The 21,409-nt window shown below is 52.0% G+C and overlaps 7 protein-coding genes across 9 annotated transcripts; 4 read left to right on the plus strand and 3 right to left on the minus strand.

Moving 5' to 3' along the window:
* Positions 1 to 207: 207 nt before the first annotated feature.
* TrAFT101_004941 (uncharacterized protein) lies at positions 208 to 3,273 on the plus strand. 2 transcript variants are annotated; one of them, XM_024908289.2, is made up of 6 exons: positions 208 to 1,073; positions 1,307 to 1,361; positions 1,474 to 1,557; positions 1,623 to 1,982; positions 2,063 to 2,661; positions 2,744 to 3,273. In XM_024908289.2, the coding sequence occupies exons 1-6, from the start codon at positions 859 to 861 to the stop codon at positions 2,892 to 2,894; spliced, it is 1,464 nt and encodes a 487-aa protein (XP_024759695.2). In that variant the 5' UTR covers positions 208 to 858; the 3' UTR covers positions 2,895 to 3,273. The 2 variants fall into 2 exon arrangements, with proteins under 2 accessions (XP_024759695.2, XP_065983444.1); XM_066127333.1 differs by lacking the exon at positions 208 to 1,073 and having other exon boundaries at positions 1,180 to 1,982.
* A 268-nt stretch (positions 3,274 to 3,541) lies between these two features.
* Positions 3,542 to 6,162, plus strand: TrAFT101_004942 (uncharacterized protein). 2 transcript variants are annotated; one of them, XM_066127335.1, is made up of 4 exons: positions 3,542 to 3,823; positions 3,958 to 3,986; positions 4,061 to 4,162; positions 4,345 to 6,162. In XM_066127335.1, the coding sequence occupies exons 1-4, from the start codon at positions 3,681 to 3,683 to the stop codon at positions 6,093 to 6,095; spliced, it is 2,025 nt and encodes a 674-aa protein (XP_065983445.1). In that variant the 5' UTR covers positions 3,542 to 3,680; the 3' UTR covers positions 6,096 to 6,162. The 2 variants fall into 2 exon arrangements, with proteins under 2 accessions (XP_065983445.1, XP_065983446.1); XM_066127334.1 differs by having other exon boundaries at positions 4,061 to 6,162.
* A 178-nt stretch (positions 6,163 to 6,340) lies between these two features.
* TrAFT101_004943 (uncharacterized protein) lies at positions 6,341 to 7,539 on the plus strand. Its single transcript, XM_024900432.2, has 3 exons — positions 6,341 to 6,899; positions 6,987 to 7,079; positions 7,206 to 7,539. Exons 1-3 carry the CDS (start codon positions 6,473 to 6,475, stop codon positions 7,361 to 7,363), a joined length of 678 nt encoding a protein of 225 aa, XP_024759693.1. The 5' UTR covers positions 6,341 to 6,472; the 3' UTR covers positions 7,364 to 7,539.
* Positions 7,427 to 9,112, minus strand: TrAFT101_004944 (uncharacterized protein). The gene is made up of 2 exons (XM_024909911.2): positions 8,723 to 9,112; positions 7,427 to 8,619 (listed from the first exon to the last, which is right to left on the minus strand). Exons 1-2 carry the CDS (start codon positions 8,818 to 8,820, stop codon positions 7,752 to 7,754), a joined length of 966 nt encoding a protein of 321 aa, XP_024759692.1. The 5' UTR covers positions 8,821 to 9,112; the 3' UTR covers positions 7,427 to 7,751.
* Positions 9,113 to 10,425: 1,313 nt separating this feature from the next.
* On the minus strand, positions 10,426 to 12,255 carry YHM2 (Mitochondrial DNA replication protein yhm2). The gene is made up of 3 exons (XM_024908288.2): positions 11,591 to 12,255; positions 10,819 to 11,491; positions 10,426 to 10,749 (listed from the first exon to the last, which is right to left on the minus strand). Exons 1-3 carry the CDS (start codon positions 11,811 to 11,813, stop codon positions 10,695 to 10,697), a joined length of 951 nt encoding a protein of 316 aa, XP_024759691.1. The 5' UTR covers positions 11,814 to 12,255; the 3' UTR covers positions 10,426 to 10,694.
* A 437-nt stretch (positions 12,256 to 12,692) lies between these two features.
* Positions 12,693 to 15,753, minus strand: CIT1 (citrate (Si)-synthase). Its single transcript, XM_066127336.1, has 5 exons — positions 15,375 to 15,753; positions 15,178 to 15,242; positions 14,878 to 15,071; positions 14,059 to 14,802; positions 12,693 to 13,994 (listed from the first exon to the last, which is right to left on the minus strand). The coding sequence occupies exons 1-5, from the start codon at positions 15,483 to 15,485 to the stop codon at positions 13,696 to 13,698; spliced, it is 1,413 nt and encodes a 470-aa protein (XP_065983447.1). The 5' UTR covers positions 15,486 to 15,753; the 3' UTR covers positions 12,693 to 13,695.
* A 1,322-nt stretch (positions 15,754 to 17,075) lies between these two features.
* On the plus strand, positions 17,076 to 20,751 carry TrAFT101_004947 (uncharacterized protein). The gene is made up of 6 exons (XM_066127337.1): positions 17,076 to 17,806; positions 17,902 to 18,147; positions 18,419 to 18,521; positions 18,637 to 19,609; positions 19,675 to 19,843; positions 19,933 to 20,751. The coding sequence occupies exons 1-6, from the start codon at positions 17,687 to 17,689 to the stop codon at positions 20,383 to 20,385; spliced, it is 2,064 nt and encodes a 687-aa protein (XP_065983448.1). The 5' UTR covers positions 17,076 to 17,686; the 3' UTR covers positions 20,386 to 20,751.
* Positions 20,752 to 21,409: the final 658 nt, after the last annotated feature.

Here is a 21,409-nt window from a genome sequence, read left to right on the forward strand (position 1 = left end):
TCAAGGATTTTCCTGTTTCGCTAGAAGAGGTAATCGGGACTATTTCCATGCAATCCCAGACAAGCCCGATTGATTGGCTGGTCAAGAGTCAAGGACTCGCGTTTGCTGCTTGGCTAACTATCAAGTGCGGTTTTATCAACATCGCTTGACGCAACCATCTTTACACAGGCAGTTTTACAAATATCTATTACTACATTTTATTGCCGCTGTTTAATACCGTCCATAAGCCAGTGCTATGGCAGGAAGTTTACTTACATAAGGGCTGAATAAGAAACAGAAGCCTCTCAGCATTAAAAAGTCTCGAATAGTCAGACCATGGGCAACTACTACTATGTAATTTTTCGCAGCAGACGAGCTAGCTTTCCAGGAAACAAGAATCTGATACGCTGGCTAAATTCGGGGAACCATAACCATACCAGCAGGGAACGGCCGCGGTGGATGGATCCGTTGGGGGAGATGGACGGGCGAAGGGCGAAAACCGGCGGACAAGAGAACGCGGATGAGGGGCGCTTTTTGCGCGAGAACCAGGATCAACGAGTGCTTTTCTCTCTCTCTTGGCTGTTTACCCCTCTAGTAGAAGCACACGGCAGAGGGCTTCTGTCTGCGCCGTTGGTGTGTCAAGAACAGACGACGATTGCGTGCTTGGGGACGGCCTTGGACCCCACCCTCGGCGTGGAGGCTCTTAGAACGCTCAATTTCTGTTTTTGTCAAGCCAAAGGGCTCAATATAGCAAATGGATTCCCTACAGCCGCGGTTTAGTCGCGGCTGGATCCCTACTAGTTTGAGTTGTAGAAGCCTTAGTGAGAGAAGTCAGTCCAGGTTGCGCCGCCACGGTGCTAGCATGGAGTGTAATCTTTGATGCCGGCGGAATGTAGATTGCTTGGTATAAATACGTCTCAGTGGCACACTCGAAGTTTGGGCCGATTCCCGCCCTCTCGAATTAGACTTCACACGCTTTCTCTCTTTCTTTGTTTACACCATCTCTACTTTTTATCGAGTCGCTTTAGCATCAAGCGTTTGGTTACAATGGCGGACAACAGCAAGAACTTTGCGACTCTCCAGCTTCACGCGGGGTAAGTTTTTTTTTTGGTGTTTCCTAAACTCAATTGCTGGGATGACACAATCGCGGGGCAGCAGCTTTGCGACTTCGGCTTACTGGTCAATGCTATGGCCGGAGGAGCTGCTGCGGACGCTGCCCATTTGAGCTGCTTTTGTACTATATTGAAAGATATAAGGAGTAAAAGAGACTCGAGAACACAGCAACGCAACAAAACAAAATGAATTGCGACAACTAACTGGTCCCCAGACACGCCCCGGACTCGGCGACTAATGCCCGTGCGGTCCCCATCTACGCCTCCACTGTAAGCGTCGACTTGCTCAACTCGCCTCGTTGCGACATGACATGCGCGATCAATTATAGTCGTGTATCTTTCTCAAAAACACACCAGAAGCTAACAATTCCTTGTGCGACAGAGCTTCGTTTTCGGCGATTCCGCCCGCGGCGCCAGGCTCTTTGGCCTCAAAGAAGAAGGCAACATCTACAGCCGTATCGGCAACGTGAGTGCCTCGAACTATGCGCAGCCTCCAATTGTCCATTGAAACTTGCTCACGCGCCTTCACAGCCCACCGTCGATGTCTTCGAGAAGCGGATAGCAGCCCTGGAAGGGGGTGTTGCTGCTCTGGCCACCTCCTCTGGCCAGGCAGCGCAGTTCCTCGCCCTGACGGCCCTCGCCCAGGCCGGCGACAACATCGTCTCCACGACCAACCTCTACGGCGGCACCTACAACCAGCTCAAGGTCACATTCAAGCGCTACGGCATCACCACCAAGTTTGTCAAGGGTGACGACCCCAAGGACATTGCTGCCGCCATCGACGACAACACAAAGGCCGTCTACCTCGAGAGCATTGGCAACCCCCGATACAACGTGCCTGACCTGGAGGCCATTGCCAAGGTGGCTCACGAGAAGGGCGTTCCCTTAGTGGTAAGTGGCTGCTGTATTCTCTCTTGTCGATTAGCAGAAAAAAGCCCAAAAGAACTGACGAGTAAAATGGCTATTATCAGGTCGACAACACTTTTGGTGCCGGTGGATACTTCATTCGCCCCATTGAGCACGGCGCCGACATCGTCGTCCACTCAGCTACCAAGTGGATCGGCGGACACGGAACCACCATTGGCGGCGTCATTGTCGACTCGGGAAAGTTTGACTGGGGCAAGAACGGCAAGCGATTCCCCCAGTTCATCGAGCCCTCTGAGGGCTACCACGGCCTCAAGTTCTGGGAGACCTTTGGCGCCGTCTCCTTCATCGTCCACGCCAGAGTCGAGCTGCTGCGTGACATTGGCGCCGCCCTCAACCCATTTGCCGCCCAGCAGCTGATCCTCGGTGTCGAGACGCTCAGCCTCCGCGCCGAGCGCCACGCCCAGAACGCTCTGGCTGTGGCCAAGTACCTGGAGAGCAGCCCCCACGTCGCCTGGGTTTCTTACCCCGGCCTGGAGAGCCACCCGTACCACGCAAACGCCAAGAAGTACCTCCCCAGAGGTTTCGGTGGTGTCTTGAGCTTCGGTGTCAACGGCGGCGCCGCTGGAGGCGCCAAGGTCGTTGACGGCTTCAAGCTCATCAGCAACCTTGCCAACGTTGGTGATTCCAAGACGCTGGCCATTCAGTGAGTTGCCCGCCCACCCACCCAAAAGAGGTAGTAATTCAAAATTGTGAGACATAAAACTAATATGGTTTCTTTTCTGCAGCCCCTGGACGACCACTCATGAGCAGCTGAGCGAAGCGGAGAGAGTCGACTCAGGTGTCACTGAGGACCTTATCCGCGTCTCAGTCGGCACTGAGTACATTGACGACATCATTGCCGACTTTGAACAGTCGTTCCAGGCAGCTGGTCTGTAAATACAGAACAGCAAAGATGAATAAAAAAAGAAGAAGACAAAAAAAAATATTAACGAATATGTGTCAAAGCGATGTGAACAAGAAGGATATCTGGCATGAGGCTATTTCATTTCATTAGTACTTCACCTAAAGCTGGCGTTGTTGGAGGTGTGAGAAACTTGGTCGCCGAATGGGGGCTATGCAGTTACTACACAGTCTGCGTTATAGAAACGAATGAGGAGTTAATACCTGTTATGCAGCACATGTATATGCCGGAATTCTGGCTATTGAGTCCCCCCTGCTAGAGCATCGGGACCAATTCCCATAGGTAGATATCACGAGCACAAGCTTCGGCTAAAGCAGAACATGCCTTAGCTCAGAAATCTTTCAACGTCTTTTCAAAGAAAAAAAAAGCGGTCATCTTTTTATTTCCCTCGTTCTGCATAGTACTACGGTTGATATTTTGTGGCACTCCCCGTCGTCATCCTGCATTCTGCGTCCTCGCATCTTGCTTGATTTAGGTAGCTAAGCTGCCAAAATGACGCAGGGCGCTACCAGAGCGGCAACACCTGCTAATAAAGCCTCCAAATCTGACATGTGTAAATTGCCTCATCATCGAAAAGCTTGAGGCCTCCGTTTAAGAAAACTAAAGGTGGACACTGTCAGGCCTACCTATTTAGACTTTTCCCACGTAAACCGATTTTTTCCCCCAACTGTAAACTAATACTACCTAGTTGGACTTGGCAGTCATTGTAAACAGCTTCTTTTTGTTTTCATTGGTTTCGCCATTTTTTTTCTTTACACGACATGGACGATGCTGTAAACGAAGATGCGGTGAGCACGACAATCCTGGAAGCTGGTGAAAGCGCTGTGAGCGAAGCGGGCGACTATTTCGCTGATGAGGATGAACCGTTGAGAGGGCCTTCTGATGTATTTACCACGATCCATCGGTGAGTCTCTTATGTTACGAGTTCTTGGGCCTTTTTACTCTGAGTTGTCACATTTAAGTTTCTTGTTGTTTAAATTCCCCTTTTCTCTCCCTTTGTAACAAAACAGCATGCTGATTGGCCAGCATATAATCAAGAGTGCGAGCCCTCATCATCGCTAGCATTGGTAAGTGATTATACACGCCTTTACAATACAAACTTCCATCACAATGCCATCAGCTAAATAGTTGCAAATATCAGAGGATCCTTATACATCCAAGCAACTGACCAGCCCGCGCATCAATACCCTCGTGGTCCGCCCACTGGTAGACAGGCTCTATGATCCTGATGACACCTCCATAGGTTTGCTCGCCTCAGTCCCCCCCTTTTGCTCATGAAATTGACTTTTGTGATTTCCTGTTATGCCATCGTCTTCTTGTGTCTCGGTTCATGTGGATATAATGTATATAGAATAAGCGCGCGAGAAAACCCAAAAGTCGTCTTAGATCACCATGGCTCACACTGCAACCCTTTGTTTCCCTTAGTATACTGCCTCCTCGCCAACCGCGTCCAATTCCTCAAAGAGCAAACCGCCGCCAAGCACCAGAGCGTCAGCCGCGCGCGCGCCACCCTCTGCGAAGTCGTCGCCACCAAGATCCTGCGCAAGCTCCACGAGGACAACGCGCCCGAGAAGTCGGGCTCCGCCGGCCTGCTGCGCCTGGCCAACGTCCTCGTCCAAGGGTTTGACCCCTTCTCGGGCGCCCCCGAAGATGTTGCCCGCGTCGGCAGATACGCGCACTGGCCGGTGCAGGAGCGCGGCGGCAACGAGGGGAAACTCACGGCACTGGAGCTGGCGATTCTCTCGGAGAGCAAGGCGCTGATGAGCTCGCCGGCGTGCCTGCGGGTGATGAATGCCGTGTACGAGGGCCAGGTGGTGTATACGCCGATATCGTTTGTGGATATCTTGCCGGATCATTACAAGTACCACCCTGTGTCGTTGTATGATCCGCGCAAGGCTCCTCTGCTGAACCACTATCGGTTGATTGTGCCAAAGTGGAGGAGCTTGCTCGAGTCTGTGCAGTTCATGATACTGCTGGGGCTGTACATTCTGACCATGGTGAATCGAAGCAACCCGTCTTCCCTCAGACTGTACGAGAGCCTATTTGCCGTGTATACGGCAGGATGGATTCTAGACGAATTCGCGGCCATCATCGAACATGGATGGGCGGTTCATGCTCAGAAGACGTGGTCATTCTTGGACGTGACCTTTACCATCATCTTTTGCGCTTATCTCTCTGTGCGGCTCTACGATGTCTGGATCTCCGTCGCCCATAGCTTGGATGGCACAGACTCTCTGGCGCTGCATATCCTATGCGTTGCAGCGCCGGTACTGCTCACCCGATTCGCATTCAGCCTCATGCCGGACAACATTGTCTTCATCTCGCTGCACGCCATGATGAAGGATTTTCTCATGCTGACATTCCTCACGCTGTGGTGCGTGGGAGGCTTCTTCCTAGCACTGCAGTGGCTCCTGATGACCAGCCAAGGCTCAGAGCCCAAATGGTACACCGTCGCCAAGTGGCTTCTATGGATCTGGTTCGGGCTTGACGGCACGGGCATCCAAGAGTCTGTCCAGTTCCACGTCGTCCTCGGCCCCGCGCTGATCGTGGCATTTGCCTTCTTGGGAAACACGCTGTTCCTGACGATCCTGGTCGCCGTGCTGACCAACACCTTCTCACGCATCGTGGACGCCGAAGCCGCCGAGATCCAGTTCCGCCGAGCCGTGCTCACGTTTGAGTGCGTGAGGAGCGACGCCATCTTCGCCTATCCGCCCCCATCCAACATGCTGGCCCTGATGCTGATGCTGCCCCTGAAGCTGCTCGTCTCTGCACACGACTTCCACTCCATCCACGTCGCCGTCGTTCGGGTTCTTAATTTCCCCGTCCTGCTATTCATCAGCCTGTACGAACGCAACTTGTTCAAAATCGGCGAGTCAAGTCGGGGCAAGAGGTCGAGCCAGCTGCTTAGATGGCGCTTCACCGGCTTCAACCCTCACGGCGACATCGAAGCCGTCTTTGAAGCGGATCCGCCGCCGGGCGTAGCGGACGAAGCTGATGAGTTGGATGGATTGAGTGAGCTTGGCTTTACAGACGATGGCATCTCGAGATCTTCGAGGGAGATTAGGAGGTCCGTGGTTTTTAGGCTGAGCAATTCGAAGAACAGAGATGAGACGCTGGAGATGCTGGGCAGGGGAGGCAGTCCGGGAGCAGAGGGGATAGGAGGGTCTCAAGGGTAGTTAATACTGTTTTAATGTAGGTAATAGTATTCAGTTCAGCGTTTGTTAATGAAAATAAAAACATGATGCAATTCTTCTTCTTTCCAGCGGTAAATGAGCATCAACGCGAGCATTTACACGCCAGCCAATTACAGGCTTCCACCGCGCCTAGCTGCCCGCTGCTTTGGGGTTGACCTCACAGCTCCCCTCCCAGTGGATCACGCACTAAACCCCAAGCAACCCCCCTCCAAGCCTTATCAATCGCTACACCTCAGCCACAGCTTAGTACCTTAGTACATCCTTGCTTGTTGTAAATACATACGCCATTTCCAACCATCGTCATCCACAACCTCCCGCCCGCTCACCCGCCGAGCAAAAAACCACCACCACCACCCACAATGGAGCTCCCATCCCTCCTCGCCCTCACCTGCGCAATCCTCAGCGCCGCCTCCGCCGCCCAAGTCTCCCTCACCGTCTCCCTCCCCGCCAAGCCGAACCCCTTCCTCCTCCCGCCCACCACCCACGCCACGCTGTCCAGCCTGCACAAGCGCCTCGACGCCCCTCTGACCGCGGTCAACACCTTCAGCTTCCACAACGTCTCGGCCGACTCGTACCTGCTCGACGTGCACTGCGCCACGGACACCTTCCAGCCGCTGCGCGTAGACGTCGCCGAGGATGGCGCCGTCAAGGCCTGGGAGACGTTCCGCGGCAACGAGTGGGCCAACAAGGGCGAGGAGGTGCCCGTGAAGAGCGAGGGCGAGACGTCGAGGGGCTTCAGCGTCAAGGCGCTGGGTGGCAAGATTTTCTTCATGGAGAGACCGGCGTGTGAGTCTGGAAAAAAAAAATATCCCCCCCCTCTCTTTGCCTCTGTTTCTGCTGCTGTGTTTGGATGAAACTAACTTTTAGGATCAGTTTCTGTGCTGAGCATCCTCAAGAGCCCCATGATCCTAATGGGTCTCGTCACAATGGGTATTGTCTTTGGCATGCCGTACCTAATGGATAACAGTACGTACTATATTCTTACTTGCTTTCCCCCCATTCCACTCTTCGCAATTTCTTCAATCCTATACATATGTCCATATATATGTATATCTACATCTATAAGACCAAAAAGGCTGACATCACGAGCAGTGGACCCCGAGCTGCGCGCCGAGTTCGAAGAGAGACAGAAGGAAAGCCCCTTGAACGCCATCATGGGGAATGCCCAAGCTGGACAGAACCCACTCGGCAACTTCGACATGGCGGCTTACCTTGCGGGCTCCGGTAAAAAAGAAGGTGTGAAGAGGTGAGACTGCCTCTGGCGGTCGATTGTGGGAAAGAAATGAATACAGGATGTAGATACGCAAAGCTAGGCAGATAATTAGGGTAGGGATGGTAAAATTGTTGCATTTACTATACATGTTGTCAATTTTGAATAAAGGCATGCGAAAACACCGAGGAGAATTATGTGAAAGTGTGTATCGTCAGTTTGGTGTAATTGGCATTACTCCGTAACGCCATCCTCCAATTCCTAGCCCAAACGAATACAATCTTGTATATATAGCTAAGACATGCAAACAGATAAAGAAAAAAGAAACCGATTGATTACCACCCAGAAAATTCTCCTCCCATGCAAAAAAAAAACTATATATTTGATAGCAATCATATAACTAACTAGCTTGTCTCGCTCAGAACCCCTTACCAATCACCACCACCATCGTCGTATCCGTTGTCGAATCCGTTATCGTACCCTTGGTCGTAGCCCTGCTCATATCCTTTGTCCTCAAAGTGATCAATCGCATCCTCCACCAGTAGAGTACCAACCACACCAGCACCGAGACCGAGAGCAGCTCCTCCGAAGCCTCCAAGGCCACCGCTCTTTCTAGGCGGTGCTTGCTGTTGCACCACCATCGGCTGAGGAGACGGAGCGTATTGCTGAGGGGGAGGGCCGTAGCCACCGCCGTACGCACCAGGCGTTCCTCCGTAGCCTGGAGGGCCATATCCCTGGGGCGGCGGCGGTCCATAGCCTTGCGGTGGTGGCGGTCCGTAGTTCCCATAGGGGCCTGCGCCAGGAGCGCCGGGGAAGCCACTGGGAGAGGCGTTGTGAGAGTTGCTATTCTTGCTCCCCAGCTTGGAGCCGATAAAGCCACCGGCGAGACTGCTCAGTAGGCCTCGGTCGCCGCTCTGCCCCTGCTGCTGCTGGGGAGGAGGAGAAGCATAGGGGCTGCTTCCAGGCGGAGGGTATGGGCTGGTGCTCTGTCCCTGGCGGTATGAGTCGGCAGCGCCACCGCTGTAGCCGCCGCCATGGGCTCGCGCATTTTCTTCGGCCTGTAACCTGGCCGCCATACGCGCATCCTCATCTTCTTGATGGCTTCTAGATGAAGAGCCGGCGTTGTTGCCTGAGTTGCTATAGGGGTTCGTCTTATGGTCGGAAGGGTAGGGGGAGTTGCGGCCGTGGCCGTCATAGCCTGGAGGGGGATCTGAAGGCGGAGCCTCACCCTCAGGATAGACGGGGTGGGTAGGCTTGTCCCATTGGGATTTCTTGGTGTAGAGGTTGACGTAGAACCTGGGAGAAGGATGTTAGTGCGTTGAAGGACGGTGGATCAAGCGAGAGAGCGAGTTTTGCCGTGAAGCTGCACAAAGAGCATTATTAATGAGGAAGAACGTACCATTCTTTATACTGGTCGTTCCACCGGGCGGTCCAGCCGGAAGGGACTTCGGGAGCCTTGGGCGGCGGAGGCCCTGATGGGGGGGCAAAGTCGGACATGAGAAACGATTGCAAAGTTGTGTGCGTCCGGTAAAAAAAAAAAAAAATATAGATGCGTGAGGTATAAAGAAAAAGAAGGAGGAGAGAGGTAGGAGAGTGGGAGTGAGAGGGGGATGAGGAGGAGGGGTGGTTTAGCGTGTGAGCCCCTAGCTAGCTGTTTTGGCGATGACAGTGACGGCGCTGCGGGCGGCGGGATAGAAAGAGCGCTGGGCGGTTAAATGAGCTGCTGGTCGGGGTATCAGGTAGAGAGAGCAGCAGCGGGAAATTATCGGATTCGACCAGCCAAAAGATGATCCTGTTCCAGCACATGCCATCAAAAGAGGCCTCGACTTTATATACTTCTATAGGGCGCCTACTATCCTGCTAGATGCATGCGCCGCAGCGGCCGCCAACCGCCACAGCACACGCCTGTGGTGTCCGTGACGCACGGGAGCCCGCTAGAGGCGGGAGTGCGAGGCGCAGTCGGACGACCACGTATGTGAAAAGAGAGAAGCGCATGGCTTTGCGTGCCGGCAGCCCGGCATGGAACCTGCTGGTAATTCCATATACCTGCCTGGGTAGTGTGTGGCCTTAGCAGTGCCTGCTAGCAGTTTCTTATTCAATGCTTAATGTTAATGCGTACTCTAAATGCACATCTTGATTGCTTTATTCAGCTTGTGCAGTTTTCTGTCCTGTATTTCCAGAGTATATCAAATCCGGGGTTTCTTTCATCGTCTCAATATCAAAGCGCATGCCACCCCCAGGGTCCTCTCTTGGCAGGGACTCCAGCGCAGATCCAGTCCCCGCTAATGCAGCCGCAAAACTATTCCTCAGCGCACAAGAGCCATAGTCGCGAGCCAGCCTCGGTCCAGGCACTATTCTCTGTCGTCTCTAGCACAGCCACATGGGAGGACTGGCCGTGCACTGCCACGAATTCAACAACTCGCTCTCGCTCTCGCTGTCGCCGTGAGGAATCCCGAGGCCTATTCGGCAATACGTATTGATTTCATCAGCTTACTGAGGCAGCTTTCCAGGAATGAACAATATACCACCACTGCAATTTTCACTTTCTTCAAGATTTGCTGCTCCATTAATTCTTTTTTTCACCTTCTGGAAGAGCTACCAACGTGTATAATAGTAGCCAAAAGATTCATGTGAATGAGCAAATTCCACCACTAATTCTCCGTAGCATGCCATTAGTATATATATTCTCTTCTGGAATCTTGAATTCATTAATTTAATTTGGAACGGAACTAGACGAAATACAACTTTAAACGATATTTTGAATCCCTTTGCCCATAGTCTAATTCCAAAGGCAATAGCAGCCGATTAAGTTTAATCCTAAGCATCAATAATTGACGAATAATCTCTCATATATTCTCGTTACTGACTCAATAGCAACATCCATAATCTGATAGATGAGATATACCTGGTCACCAATCTTCTCATATCGCCTATAAGCAGATAAACCTCCGGCATCACTGTTCGGAGCTCCGTCCGGTCCCCGAGGCCGATGTTCAGGCCACAGCCGGCGGTGGACCGTCAACCGGCTGCATCGACCTACCACTCACTGCATCTGTCATTTAACCTTAGCACTTCAAATTACGCACTTCAGTTTGTGAGATGGTCATCGCCATATCTTCATTCATTTCTGCTCTATCAGTTTCCATCTAGAGTAGATCTATAATAGTAATAGTAAAAAAAAATGGTGCATACGATATCAATACACACATATTAAGAAAGAAAAGACATAAGCCAAGTACAGAGACTTTAGACAAGCCCGCTGCAAAAGATTACATGCCCTCCGACGTCATTTCATTTGTCGCGTGTAAATAAGAACCCAAATCTTGAAAACATCCATTTGCCAATCATCGAGCCCTGTTCCCAAACGCCGTCTAATGCTTAGCCGTGACCTTATCACCGGTCAATTTCTCCACATAAGTTTTAGCCCTGTAAAAGACGTGTATTGTTAGCAAAGCTGTAACTGTACAATGTATATAGAATGGGGGAAGAGCTTACATGTCTCCGACAGCAACCATGCAAATCGTCTGCCAAACGCCGAGACCAATTCGAGGGGTAACACCTCGGTAGAGGCCCTTGATGCCATTGTTATCGTAAATGTAACGGAAAGTGTTGCCGACCGTCATCTTCTTGGGTCGGTTGGGGTCGTCCTTCTTGCTCTGCATCTCGACACGGATGACCTCAATAGGCTGGTTCCAAGCACTGAGGCCACCACCGAGAGCACTGGCAAGGATCTTCTCGCCGGGAGAGAGCTTGTCGCTCTGCTGCTTGCCGGTGGCCGAGCGGATCCAGCCCTCGGCCAGTCGGCTGAGACCGAAACGGGATCCCCAGTTGGTCATCTGTCGGATGGCGACAGCATTGACACCCTTGTTGATACCGCGGATGCCCTCCTTGTTATAAATGCTCATAAAGGTCTGGAAGGTGGAGGGAGGCTTGACACCTGAAGCGGCCAGCTTGTGCTGGGTGATTTCGACCGTCTTCATGCAGGTGCAGAAACCCATGGTGGCATAGGCCTGGGCAACACCACCGGTGATACCACCAAGAATGCCACCGCCAAACTCAGAAGCACCCATGTAGCGAGCGTAGTACTCGGCCTCTGAGGCAACGAAGAGCAGCACAGCGCCCTTGGTAGAAGCCTCAATCCAAGCCCAGGGAATAAGACCCTGGTAGACTGTTGAAACAAGAAAAAAAATATATAATTAGCCAAAGGACTCTTTTTTTAATTTATTTCACGCAACTGGTCTTTGCTGTGTTTTTCGCGTTTACTTACAGCCGAGAGGACCACCTCGACCCCAGATACGGCCCAGCGCCGTGGAGAAGCCGTCACCACGGTTGGCAGCCATGGTGGTCTTGACGACCTCGAGGGGCTGGCCAAGGGTGGTAACCTCGAACAAGTTCAGACCTGCGCCGAGCAACAGGTTGGAGAACTTGATGGGCTTCTTCTCGAGCGTGCTGCCCGAGATGGGAGCTTCGATAGCGGCGGCGGCGACCATGACTTCTGGGATGTTTTGCTGTAGGGGGCCCTGACCAAGGGAATAGGGTGCTTCTTCGCAAGGCGTGGAGGAGCGGGAGGATTGTTGATTTCCGGGGTGGAAAGTTGGAGGAGGAAGAAGAAGAAGGGAAAAAGGGGGGTTGTGTTGAGGCTTTGGTGTTACTTGTACTGCTCTTGGAGGGACGACGGATTGCGCGCGACAAGGCTTAGCTCGCTGACTAACAGGCTCTCGTTGAACGACCGGAGCATGTGTCGGAGGGTTATTGGATTGGGGGCGCTGGCAAAAGCAGATAAGCGGTCCTCGGACAGGGAGGTCAGCACAGCAGGATCGGGCAGGATAGGAACCGGGCCGAGGACCGAATGGGGTCTGCTTTGGGAGCTGGAACCGTGATTGTCCGAAAAGCGCTGGCGGCGTCTAGCATGTGCTTTTGGCGATTCTCCGCATTCGCATTGGGGTAATGCCGCAGCGCAATGCCTCTCCCCTCATACTGCGGCGTCGAGTACTTGTACATGCACCATTCGCAGCAGTGAATGCATTGGCACCCCAAGTGAGACTGGTGATATCTCTCCGTGTCTTGTTGTTCACTGCCTACCTAGTACTGCCCCATCAAGATTGCCGCCGCCCTGTACGTTCCTCTCTAATTCCCCACGTTGGGTGTGTTCCTGGCGCCACAACAGCATTTGGGGAACTGCCTGGTATGCGCTCCAGAACCCAAAATCACATGTACCTGCAGTATGGACCTTGTACTGTATATCTGTATATACAGGAGCGCTGCTTAGATACTACAGCCCACAGAATTGGTATGAATGAGCTAATTGAATGATGTAATATCTAATACCAGCGATTGATTAGGAGAAAAATACACACTCTATTATGACTACTACTACTACTACTACTACTAGGTACAAGGTATCCCAAATTGCATACTAATTCAATCCCAGAGAAGGGATATAAGGGAATAAGAAAAAAAAAACTTTTTTAACCACTTCTTACAGGGTATCGTTCGAATCTTTCCCTGCTCTGCTTGCGGTGGGCCGTGGCCCGTGTGGCGCTCAGGCCCGCTAAATTCGGTTTCGGCCAGCCATCTCAACATGTTGCGATTGTTGAGCTCAGATCTGCCAAAGGGGAGCCAATGAGCACTGAATTTTCCAACAGGCGCTCACCACCAGCGCCGGCGCCAATCTCCACAGAGCATCAATCAAAGCTCGCGCCCCATCGAATACGAATAAGAGGGCTACTACAACAAAAATAGTTCAGCGGGCCTCCAACTTTCTAATCGAGCTTGCCTATCCCAGTAATTTTCCCATTGGGATTTAAAGCATTCGAGATGTGTTTCAAGATACCTAGTAGGTAAGGTACTTGATTCTGTGGACTCTGCGCCTTAACCAGGCTGCATGTATTCGAAGTGATATACAATTACTAGGTAGGTATTCCGTGTTTGGAGAAATTCTCGTGCACCATTACGGAAAGAAAGTCGTAAACAGAGCTGCCTAGATGATATCATCCTTGTTGCAATGGTTGGCTCATGGCACTCCTGCGTTGGCTTGCCAACTTGAGGTGGAGTACTAATACCATCTACAAGCTGTTGTAACATAGCCATAGCACCGCCGTCTCCTCCTTTAAAGTCACCATGAGCTCATCTTGTGTCATTACATCAATTGGAAACTAAACAGTTCCGTATATTGTACAATTAAGCGCCGTTCTGGCCGTCGCTGTGTCATCCACAGACTGTCTATATCCCAGTCGGCAGTCAAATTCGCCCAACGGGCTCCAATCTTTGCTTTTCCCTTTTTTCCAATGCTCCCCTAAACAAACCCAAAAAAATCTCCATCTATCGCCACCCTTTTTGTTGTCGCTTCTCCCTTTCTCGACGTCAAACCCCTTACAGCTTCTTGACAAGCTCAGCCCACTTGTCAGTGGAGAAGGACTTGGGGCGCTCGATGGGAGCACCGACAGCTCGGTCAATGATCAGCTGGGGAAGGACACCAATGGCACGGGAGACACCGAAGAGGACGGTGTAGTAGTTGGCCTCGGTCAGGCCGTAGTACTGCAGAAGGACACCGGAGTGGGCGTCGACGTTGGGGTAGGGGTTCTTGGTCTTGCCGTGCTCAGTCAGGACACCAGGGGCGATCTTGTAAACCTGGCTGACCAGCTGGAACATGGGGTCGTTGGGCATCTTCTCTGTAGGGGAATTAGCTTTCTTTTTTTCCTTTTCCCTTGCCAAGGGTTTACCTATTCAACATACCTTGAGCGAAAGTGCGCTGAGCAGTGTAGCGGGGGTCAGTCTTGCGGAGGACGGCGTGGCCGTAACCAGGGACGACACGGCCGGCGTTGAGAGTAGACCAGAGGTAGTCGGTGATGGCCTTGTCGCTGAGGTCGTCGCCAATAGCCTTCTTCATCTCGGTCAACCAGTTGAGCACCTCCTGGTTGGCAAGACCGTGCAGGGGACCGGCAAGACCGTTAAGACCGGCAGCCAGGGACAGGAAGGGGGAGCTGAGAGCGCTGCCGACCAGGTGAGTGGTGTGGGCGCTGACGTTGCCGCCCTCGTGGTCGGTGTGGATGGTCAGGTACAGACGCAGGAGCTCAACAAAGTCCTTGTTGTCGCCGAATCCGAGCTGGTTGGCGAAGTTGAAGGAGTAGTCCTTGTCCTGCTGGATGGGGGCAACCTTTCCGCCCTTGAAGACGTTCTGGTAGATGCGGGAAGCAATGTTGGGCAGCTTGGCAATGAGGTCCATGGAGTCCTCAAAGGTGTAGTGCCAGTACTCCTTCTTGTTGATGCCTCGGGCGTAGGCCTTGGCGAAAGAGGAGGTGTGCTCGAGGGCAGTGACGGCCAGAGAGAACTGGGCCATGGGGTGGAGGTCGTTGGGGCAGTGGTCGATGAGCTCCTCGACGAACTTGGGGATATCGGAGCGGGCAGCCCACTCGGCGGACAGATCACGGACCTGCTGCTCGGTAGGGACCTCACCGGTCAGGAGAAGCCAGAAGAGGCCTGTACGCCGAAATTCGATTTTAGTTCCCACCAACTCAAATATTCATACACGAATAGTGCGACTGTGTTACTAACCTTCGGGGAGGGGCTCCTTGCCACCGGGAGCCTTGGGGAGGATCTCCTGGCACTCAGGGATGGTCTTTCCACGGAATCGGATACCCTCCTCGGCGTCGAGGACGGAACCCTCCCAGACGAGAGACTTGATGCCACGGGCACCGCCATAGACCTGGTCGAGGGTGACCTTGTCGACAACCTTGGAACCGTGCTCCCTGCGAAGAGAAGAAGAAATGTCAGCGATGCGAACAAATTGGAAAAAGAAAATGTATGTATGGCTGCCTTGGGCGCAGCTTTAGATTGTGGGATTGATTCACTTACTTGCGCAGAGTCTTGATCTGCTCAATCTTCTCGGGGAGAAGCTCGGCGAAGCGGTCCTTCAGAGACTATATAGAGGAAGAAGAAAACTTGAGTCAGCCGCTATGCTACTTGATTATGCACATTCCGTTCATCTTGGCCTTGAAGCCCTTGAGCTTCAGGAGGCAACATGTCGTCATGTGCTTGGCGATGCAGCTCACCTGGGCCTTCGCGGAGTAGCAGCGAGAGGCGTTGAAAGCCGCGCCATTGAAGGCGGGGGCGCGCAATGAGGCCCTCAGGGCAGAGTTGCTGAGACGGGTGACAGAGGCCATTGTAAGGATGTTTGGGTATATGGAGGGAAAAGAGGCAAAAAGGAGGGCACGTCGGATGGGTGGGAGTGGCAGAGGTTATAAAAAGCGCAGCGCTCGCCGCCGTTACCACGGCAGAAAAAAAAAATTAGGCCGGCGGTTCCTAGCCAGCCTCGGAGGCTTTGACAAGGTTGGCAAGCTGGGGCCGTTGACCTTAGCACCGGAACTGGGAAAAGCTGTATTAGTGCCTCCTTACATCACCGCAGGCTGCTAAAGCTGCTCAAGACAGCATGGTCGCGGAAAAGTACCTCACGATTAGGGCCAGAAATTCCGGCCGAAGCGACTTATCAGCTATCAGCTCGCCAACAAACGGGCTCTAATGCCGCAAGGAAGGGCCCCCTCCCCCACCGACTAAGTACATTGCCCCCAACCATCTCCATGTCCCCGACAAGAGGCCAGATAGACCTCGGAATAGACGCACACAGCTTTCATGATGCCATTACAGTACATGCAGTGCCAAGTATTGGCAGCTGCCCCGAATTTTAAAGTTGCAAAGGCTCTGGGGCTGGTTGCTGCTGCTACAGAGGAATAGTGCATGATTGAACATTCGTAAAGCCACGTCTCAATTAATTATAAATGCACAATGTGATGAATACCATTTAGATCTGGTCAGCCTGGTGCAGCCATCTATTGGCCCTCAGCGATGACATGCGCCAGGCCTGTGCGCGTCGAATTATTACTACGTATGTACTTAAGAGCCGGCAGTGCTCTAATAATAACAGCAGAGATTCAACGCCAGTGCTCACACGGCTGTAATTGGCGAACGAGCACATGCCAGATTCAAAATCACACCATCAAATCGCGCTGACCCTCGTGCGTGGACGATTTATTGGAAACAGAAGGAAAAAATCGGTTTCGTTACATGGCTACAGCTACTACTTCCCCATACAACGTTGGCTTCCACGGCTGCATCCAGCGTCCAGCCTTGCCGAATCCGCCGTGTAAGCTGTCGCGCTTCTCTCCATTCTCCCGGAAGGGTGAAAGACATCATGTGATGGCAGATGCCGCCCCGGATTGCCGGCGACCCTTTTCTCCGTAGAGCAGAATTAGCCCAAGCCGAAGAGTGCGTCATCGTCATCATGTGTAGTCTTCTTTTGCTGTTTGTGAATACATGTAAGAGGAAATACGCCTCTTCTGCTATCTAGCAGTTCATGGAGCAAGAGCATTTGGAAATTGGGAAAAGTTCACAGCGCGGATAAACTTCGCTTCATCTCCTTCTATCAAAGGCAGAAAATTTTTTACATTCAAGCAAACAAGCTGTAGCCCGGTACGTACCTCGAGATACGTTCCGTGCCCTTTCAATGCAGTGGCCTGAGTAAGGGAAAGCAAGGTACTGCTACTTTTTCACAGCCCAAATGTACCTTTGCAAATGCCGTGATTGGGTAGCGCCTCTTCGTACTTTCCACGCTTCTAGCTCGTACCGCATACGTCAAGCCCAACCCGTTTTTAGGCCCAAACGCGGCAGCCTCCAGCAGAGTTTCAGTAGTGGAAATTGCTCCCTGCTAAATTTCGCGCGACCCGCCCCTCTTCCCTCCTTTCAATTTCTCCTCCTTCATCTCCATCGCCACCCTCAAAACAGGTGCTTTCGGATCTTCCTTCCATCGCCATCCTCGCCATTTTCATCGTATTTCGCACCAACAACCCGCTCTAGGTCGGCCGGAATAATCATAATAATTCTCTTTAGCCAGGCTTGTGGGCAGTCGCCTCCAGCCTCTGTGATTTCACTTTCTTTTCCCTTATCGCGTGTGCGCGGTTCAGTGCGGCAGTAGAAGATTTTTTTTCTTATCTTTTCTCCTCGCGCGCTCTTCTTCAAGCACAACGTACATTGTACACTTGGGACGTTGCTCGCTTCGTACAAACGGCAAAACATTCTCTCTCGTACAGTATCGCGTCGTTTCATTTTCGTAAGAGGACTTTGGATCGATAGTACATCGGTGGAGAGGCAGCCTAGACATCAGCCGTACGACTTTTCATTGAACTAAGAATCTCATCGCACACAAGTGATTCACCGAAGCAGCCAAATAAAGAGATAAAAGACAGCCTGTTTTGCCTTTGTCTTCTTCAAAGATATATTCTCTCGTACACTAGCACTTGGCTCCATCTTGCTGGGATCGTGCCCTGGAGGATCTGTTCAAAGGAACACAAAATTTTGCTAGATCCCAACCATGGCGTCCGCAGTAACAGACTTGGAAGCTGGCCTGCAGGCCATGCTCAACTTGAAGCCCCCTGGTGTATCTGGTTCTCGTATTACTAGCCTCACGTCCCTCTGCGTGGCCAACATTCAGGTAAGGAGGTTTTTATTTTATTTATTGGATAGACATACTCTCAACGCATGTTTTTTGAGCGTCGCCTTCGTCTTGCTGACTTCACCCCCTTGCAGTCCGAATCCGTCCTCATCCAGAAAATTTACACACACTTCAAGAAAACTCCCGGAACACACAAACTGGGGGTCCTCTACGTAGTAGACTCTGTAACCCGCAAGTGGCTTGAGCAAGCAAAGGCTCAAGGACAGCCAATAAACAGCTCCGCCCAGGATGGCACATATGCCGCTGGAGTTCACCGAGTGACGGAACTGATGCCCGTGTTGATGAATGACATTCTTCAGTCCGCCCCAGAAGACCAAAAGGTACGTGTAATTCGAGTTTAATCTGTATGAGTGGTGAAAAAAGAGAGCAGCGCTCCCGCTCGTAGGCGTCTGAACGTGCGCTTCGTTTTTTCATGACATCTGGTGCATCTGGTGAACCAACAGCAAGACCTCTGCATTCATCTTCAGAATCGAATCTCATGAGTGCGGGTCGTCATTACTTGCGGGCGGTTCATCGGCCACCTCTAGGAATTATCTATATGACATCGTATCTGAGGGACCAGTAACTCACTCTTTATTTCTCGCTGTGTAGGAAAAGATCAAAAAACTGCTTGACATCTGGGAGAAGGGACAGACCTTTCCCACAGCCATGATAGAATCATTCAAGGAGAAGGTCAACGCTCCTTCACCACCTAGTACGTCTCCTCGAAATGCTGATCTAGCTGGTCACAATCCTCTTCAGAGACGTGATGCTCCAAATCAGCTGGGGTATAGATTCTATAAGATTAAGCTCGTCTAACATGCATGCAGAATCAACCACTCCCCCTGGCAGCCCTCCTGCCGGATTAGCAGCATCTGTCCAAAATCAGGCACCGCCTAACGGTTCGTCTATCCTGGAGGCATTGGCTAACATGGCTCGACAAAACACCACGGCCGCACCAAGCGGCCAATCTATCCCGGCTCCCGCCGCGTCGTATAGCATGCCTCCTGCTGCCACTAATGCTCCCCCAGCCTCTGTTACTCCCCCCGGGCTATCGCAGGCCCTTGCTTCATCGATCCCACAGCCTCATCAATCGTATCCCCCGACTGCACAACCCGTAAATGTGTCGTCTCTACCTTTCTCGTTGACGCAAATGCTTGGTCAGAATGCACCTCCAGCTACGAGTAACCCACCCAACCCATATGCAGCGGCTGCAGCGCCTCCCGCTCCTGGAGCCGGCGGCGCCGGTCTAGATCCGAACGTACAGCAGCAGATAATGCTGATCAAGGCCCTCGCCGACCAAGGCGTTCCCTTTGATAAGATTCCTGCTCTGATCCAGAGCATGACTGCTGCCACTGCCGGGGCTGGAGGATTTCCTGGAGCACAGCCTCCCGCCCCTATCCCTGCCGCCCAAGGCACCTTTCCACCAGCTCAACAGCCATGGGGAGCAGCCGGTTCAGGCCCAGCACCAGATCAGAGCTACCAGGACAGCGTAAGATCTCCTAGATATCACGGCCGTTCACGTTCTAGATCACCTGAGCGCGGCTGGGGTCCTCGCGGCTCCCCGCGCGGTGGACGTGACTATGGACGTAACTCACCTCCCAATAGAGGAGGGCGTATGGATGATCGAGAGCGGAATGGCCGAGCAGGCAACGATTACCGCCAGCGTAGCCCTCGCCGCCACGGGCGAAGCCCCTCTCCCCCCAATGATTTCCAGCAGGAAAAATGGGTTGAATTCGACCCGTCACTCCCAGCTGGCCACATCAAAGTTCTAAGCCGTACCCTGTTTGTAGGCGGCGTTACGTAAGTCCAAGGCTCATCAGCCTTACCGGCTAAATGAGACAGATCTTGTACTAACCAAGTGTCAGATGTTCCGAAGCCGAACTGCGTGGCATTTTCAGCCGCTACGGCACTGTCCAGACTTGCATTGTCAACAAGGACAAGCGCCATGCATTTGTGAAGATGCTGACGCGCCAGGATGCCGTCCGCGCAAAGGATGGCATGGAGGATGCCAGAGGTCTTGAATATCCCCTTCGAGTAAGTACATATGTCCCGGTACACTACTACCCTAGTGGGTAGTAATACCATGTATGATATAAGCAACGAGCTAACTCCGATGTGCGCAGACTCGATGGGGCGTTGGCTTCGGTCCAAGAGACTGCAGCGACTACTCGACGGGAGTTAGTGTTATTCCCATCCACAAGCTTACCGACGCCGACCGAAAGTGGATGCTTACCGCTCCCTACGGCGGAAGCGGCGGTCGGCCCATTGAAACAGGCCTTTGCGTCGAAGAGCCGGATATTGAAATCGGCGCTGGTGTTTCGTCAAAGGCCATCAGCCGTCGTATGCAGACGGACAAGGGCGGCAGCAACGGCCCCAAGTCCACGCGCCACCGCGAGGATGATGGATCTCGCTGGCGACGTGGTCGTGATGACGGCCACGGCCAAATGGAACACGACAACGGACAACAGAATAACATGGCCGACTTCCCCTTTGGAATCAGCACTCTGCCAAATGGCATGCCCAACTTTCCATCGGGCTTTCGATTTCCGGATCCCAACACTGCTGGAAGGACCTGAACAGAGTATCCTTGATGATACTCGGGAGATGTAATTGATTCGAACGGCCTTGGAAGCTTAACCAGATGGCTCGGGCTGGAGGCGATAGCGGCATCAATCAAGCATAGGGTAAACGGCGTCTGGCGATCGGGTGGCCTCCTTTAGGAAATCGAGACTGTTTCCTTGACCTCCTCGGTCCGGAATGTATAATCTCGTCATTGGCGATAGAAACTATTTGTACTTTCTGTTCTGTTCTGTTCTTTTTTTTTTTTTTTTTTTCTCTTTTCCTATCATTCTGGTTCTTTGGGATGGCGGCATCTTCATACTCTAATCGGATACCTACTTAGGCATAACTAAAAGTTAACTTGAGATTTTATTATAAACGGCTATCTTGTGCCATTTCATCGTGATTTACGTGATGTACAATTGTTTGTTAGGTGAAACTATTGCATATGGTGCTGACGCTATGCAAATTCCTCATCTCAGTCCATCTAGTACTTGTCTAGGTGGTTAGCCAATGCCAGTAAATATATCTATAATGGCTACGTGATGAATTACAGAGACTGCTCATTTAAAGTAGGGCCTTTAGTATATTTAGTATCTTTCCATTTGGGAGTAGTGGAATAGAATTATCTGCTCAGCAGCCTACAAAATATCTACTACTTTTGCACTATATAAATCGCTTGCGCAAATATTTTCCTGCATGGAATTGACATGTCACAGTCTATCTATTAAGCCGAAGCTGCTCTTCCGGAAATATTCTCCAATCCCCAAGAGATCATCAGGTTGCTTGAGAGAGCATCACGTACAATGAAACTCGTATTACAGCTCTGTTGCGTCCCACGCCCAATATGAAGCGCCGATTTGTTTGCCAATGGAAATAGAGAACCATCAACCAGCATTCTTTCAAGTCAGTTTGCTTGAATTACAGGGAGACATCATAGGTTCCTCAAATTCCAAAGCACGCACGCACCTATCCCTTTAGAACCCGATGACGAGGCTGATAATGCTGCTCTCCTCCCTCATGGATAAGTCTGGGCCTGTC

The sequence above is a fragment of the Trichoderma asperellum genome, chromosome 3 (assembly GCF_020647865.1).
Source record: "Trichoderma asperellum chromosome 3, complete sequence".
In the NCBI taxonomy this organism is placed as follows: Eukaryota; Fungi; Ascomycota; class Sordariomycetes; order Hypocreales; family Hypocreaceae; genus Trichoderma; species Trichoderma asperellum.

Bases quoted from the DNA above. Each gene is read 5' to 3' on its own strand.
- TrAFT101_004941 (XM_024908289.2), top strand. From the start codon at position 859: ATGCCGGCGGAATGTAGATTGCTTGGTATAAATACGTCTCAGTGGCAC. The intron at 1,558-1,622 runs GTGAGTGCCTCG...GCGCCTTCACAG, and splicing joins TCTACAGCCGTATCGGCAAC to CCCACCGTCGATGTCTTCGA. The intron at 1,983-2,062 runs GTAAGTGGCTGC...GGCTATTATCAG, and splicing joins AGAAGGGCGTTCCCTTAGTG to GTCGACAACACTTTTGGTGC.
- TrAFT101_004942 (XM_066127335.1), top strand. From the start codon at position 3,681: ATGGACGATGCTGTAAACGAAGATGCGGTGAGCACGACAATCCTGGAA. The intron at 3,824-3,957 runs GTGAGTCTCTTA...CATATAATCAAG, and splicing joins GTATTTACCACGATCCATCG to AGTGCGAGCCCTCATCATCG. The intron at 3,987-4,060 runs GTAAGTGATTAT...TGCAAATATCAG, and splicing joins CCTCATCATCGCTAGCATTG to AGGATCCTTATACATCCAAG.
- TrAFT101_004943 (XM_024900432.2), top strand. From the start codon at position 6,473: ATGGAGCTCCCATCCCTCCTCGCCCTCACCTGCGCAATCCTCAGCGCC. The intron at 6,900-6,986 runs GTGAGTCTGGAA...TTTTAGGATCAG, and splicing joins CTTCATGGAGAGACCGGCGT to TTTCTGTGCTGAGCATCCTC. The intron at 7,080-7,205 runs GTACGTACTATA...CATCACGAGCAG, and splicing joins GCCGTACCTAATGGATAACA to TGGACCCCGAGCTGCGCGCC.
- TrAFT101_004944 (XM_024909911.2), bottom strand. From the start codon at position 8,820: ATGTCCGACTTTGCCCCCCCATCAGGGCCTCCGCCGCCCAAGGCTCCC. The intron at 8,620-8,722 runs GTACGTTCTTCC...TCCTTCTCCCAG, and splicing joins AACGACCAGTATAAAGAATG to GTTCTACGTCAACCTCTACA.
- YHM2 (XM_024908288.2), bottom strand. From the start codon at position 11,813: ATGGTCGCCGCCGCCGCTATCGAAGCTCCCATCTCGGGCAGCACGCTC. The intron at 11,492-11,590 runs GTAAGTAAACGC...TTGTTTCAACAG, and splicing joins TCGAGGTGGTCCTCTCGGCT to TCTACCAGGGTCTTATTCCC. The intron at 10,750-10,818 runs GTAAGCTCTTCC...CGTCTTTTACAG, and splicing joins ATGGTTGCTGTCGGAGACAT to GGCTAAAACTTATGTGGAGA.
- CIT1 (XM_066127336.1), bottom strand. From the start codon at position 15,485: ATGGCCTCTGTCACCCGTCTCAGCAACTCTGCCCTGAGGGCCTCATTG. The intron at 15,243-15,374 runs GTGAGCTGCATC...TCCTCTATATAG, and splicing joins GCTACTCCGCGAAGGCCCAG to TCTCTGAAGGACCGCTTCGC. The intron at 15,072-15,177 runs GTAAGTGAATCA...TTCTCTTCGCAG, and splicing joins CAGATCAAGACTCTGCGCAA to GGAGCACGGTTCCAAGGTTG.
- TrAFT101_004947 (XM_066127337.1), top strand. From the start codon at position 17,687: ATGGCGTCCGCAGTAACAGACTTGGAAGCTGGCCTGCAGGCCATGCTC. The intron at 18,522-18,636 runs GTACGTCTCCTC...ACATGCATGCAG, and splicing joins CAACGCTCCTTCACCACCTA to AATCAACCACTCCCCCTGGC. The intron at 19,844-19,932 runs GTAAGTACATAT...CGATGTGCGCAG, and splicing joins GTCTTGAATATCCCCTTCGA to ACTCGATGGGGCGTTGGCTT.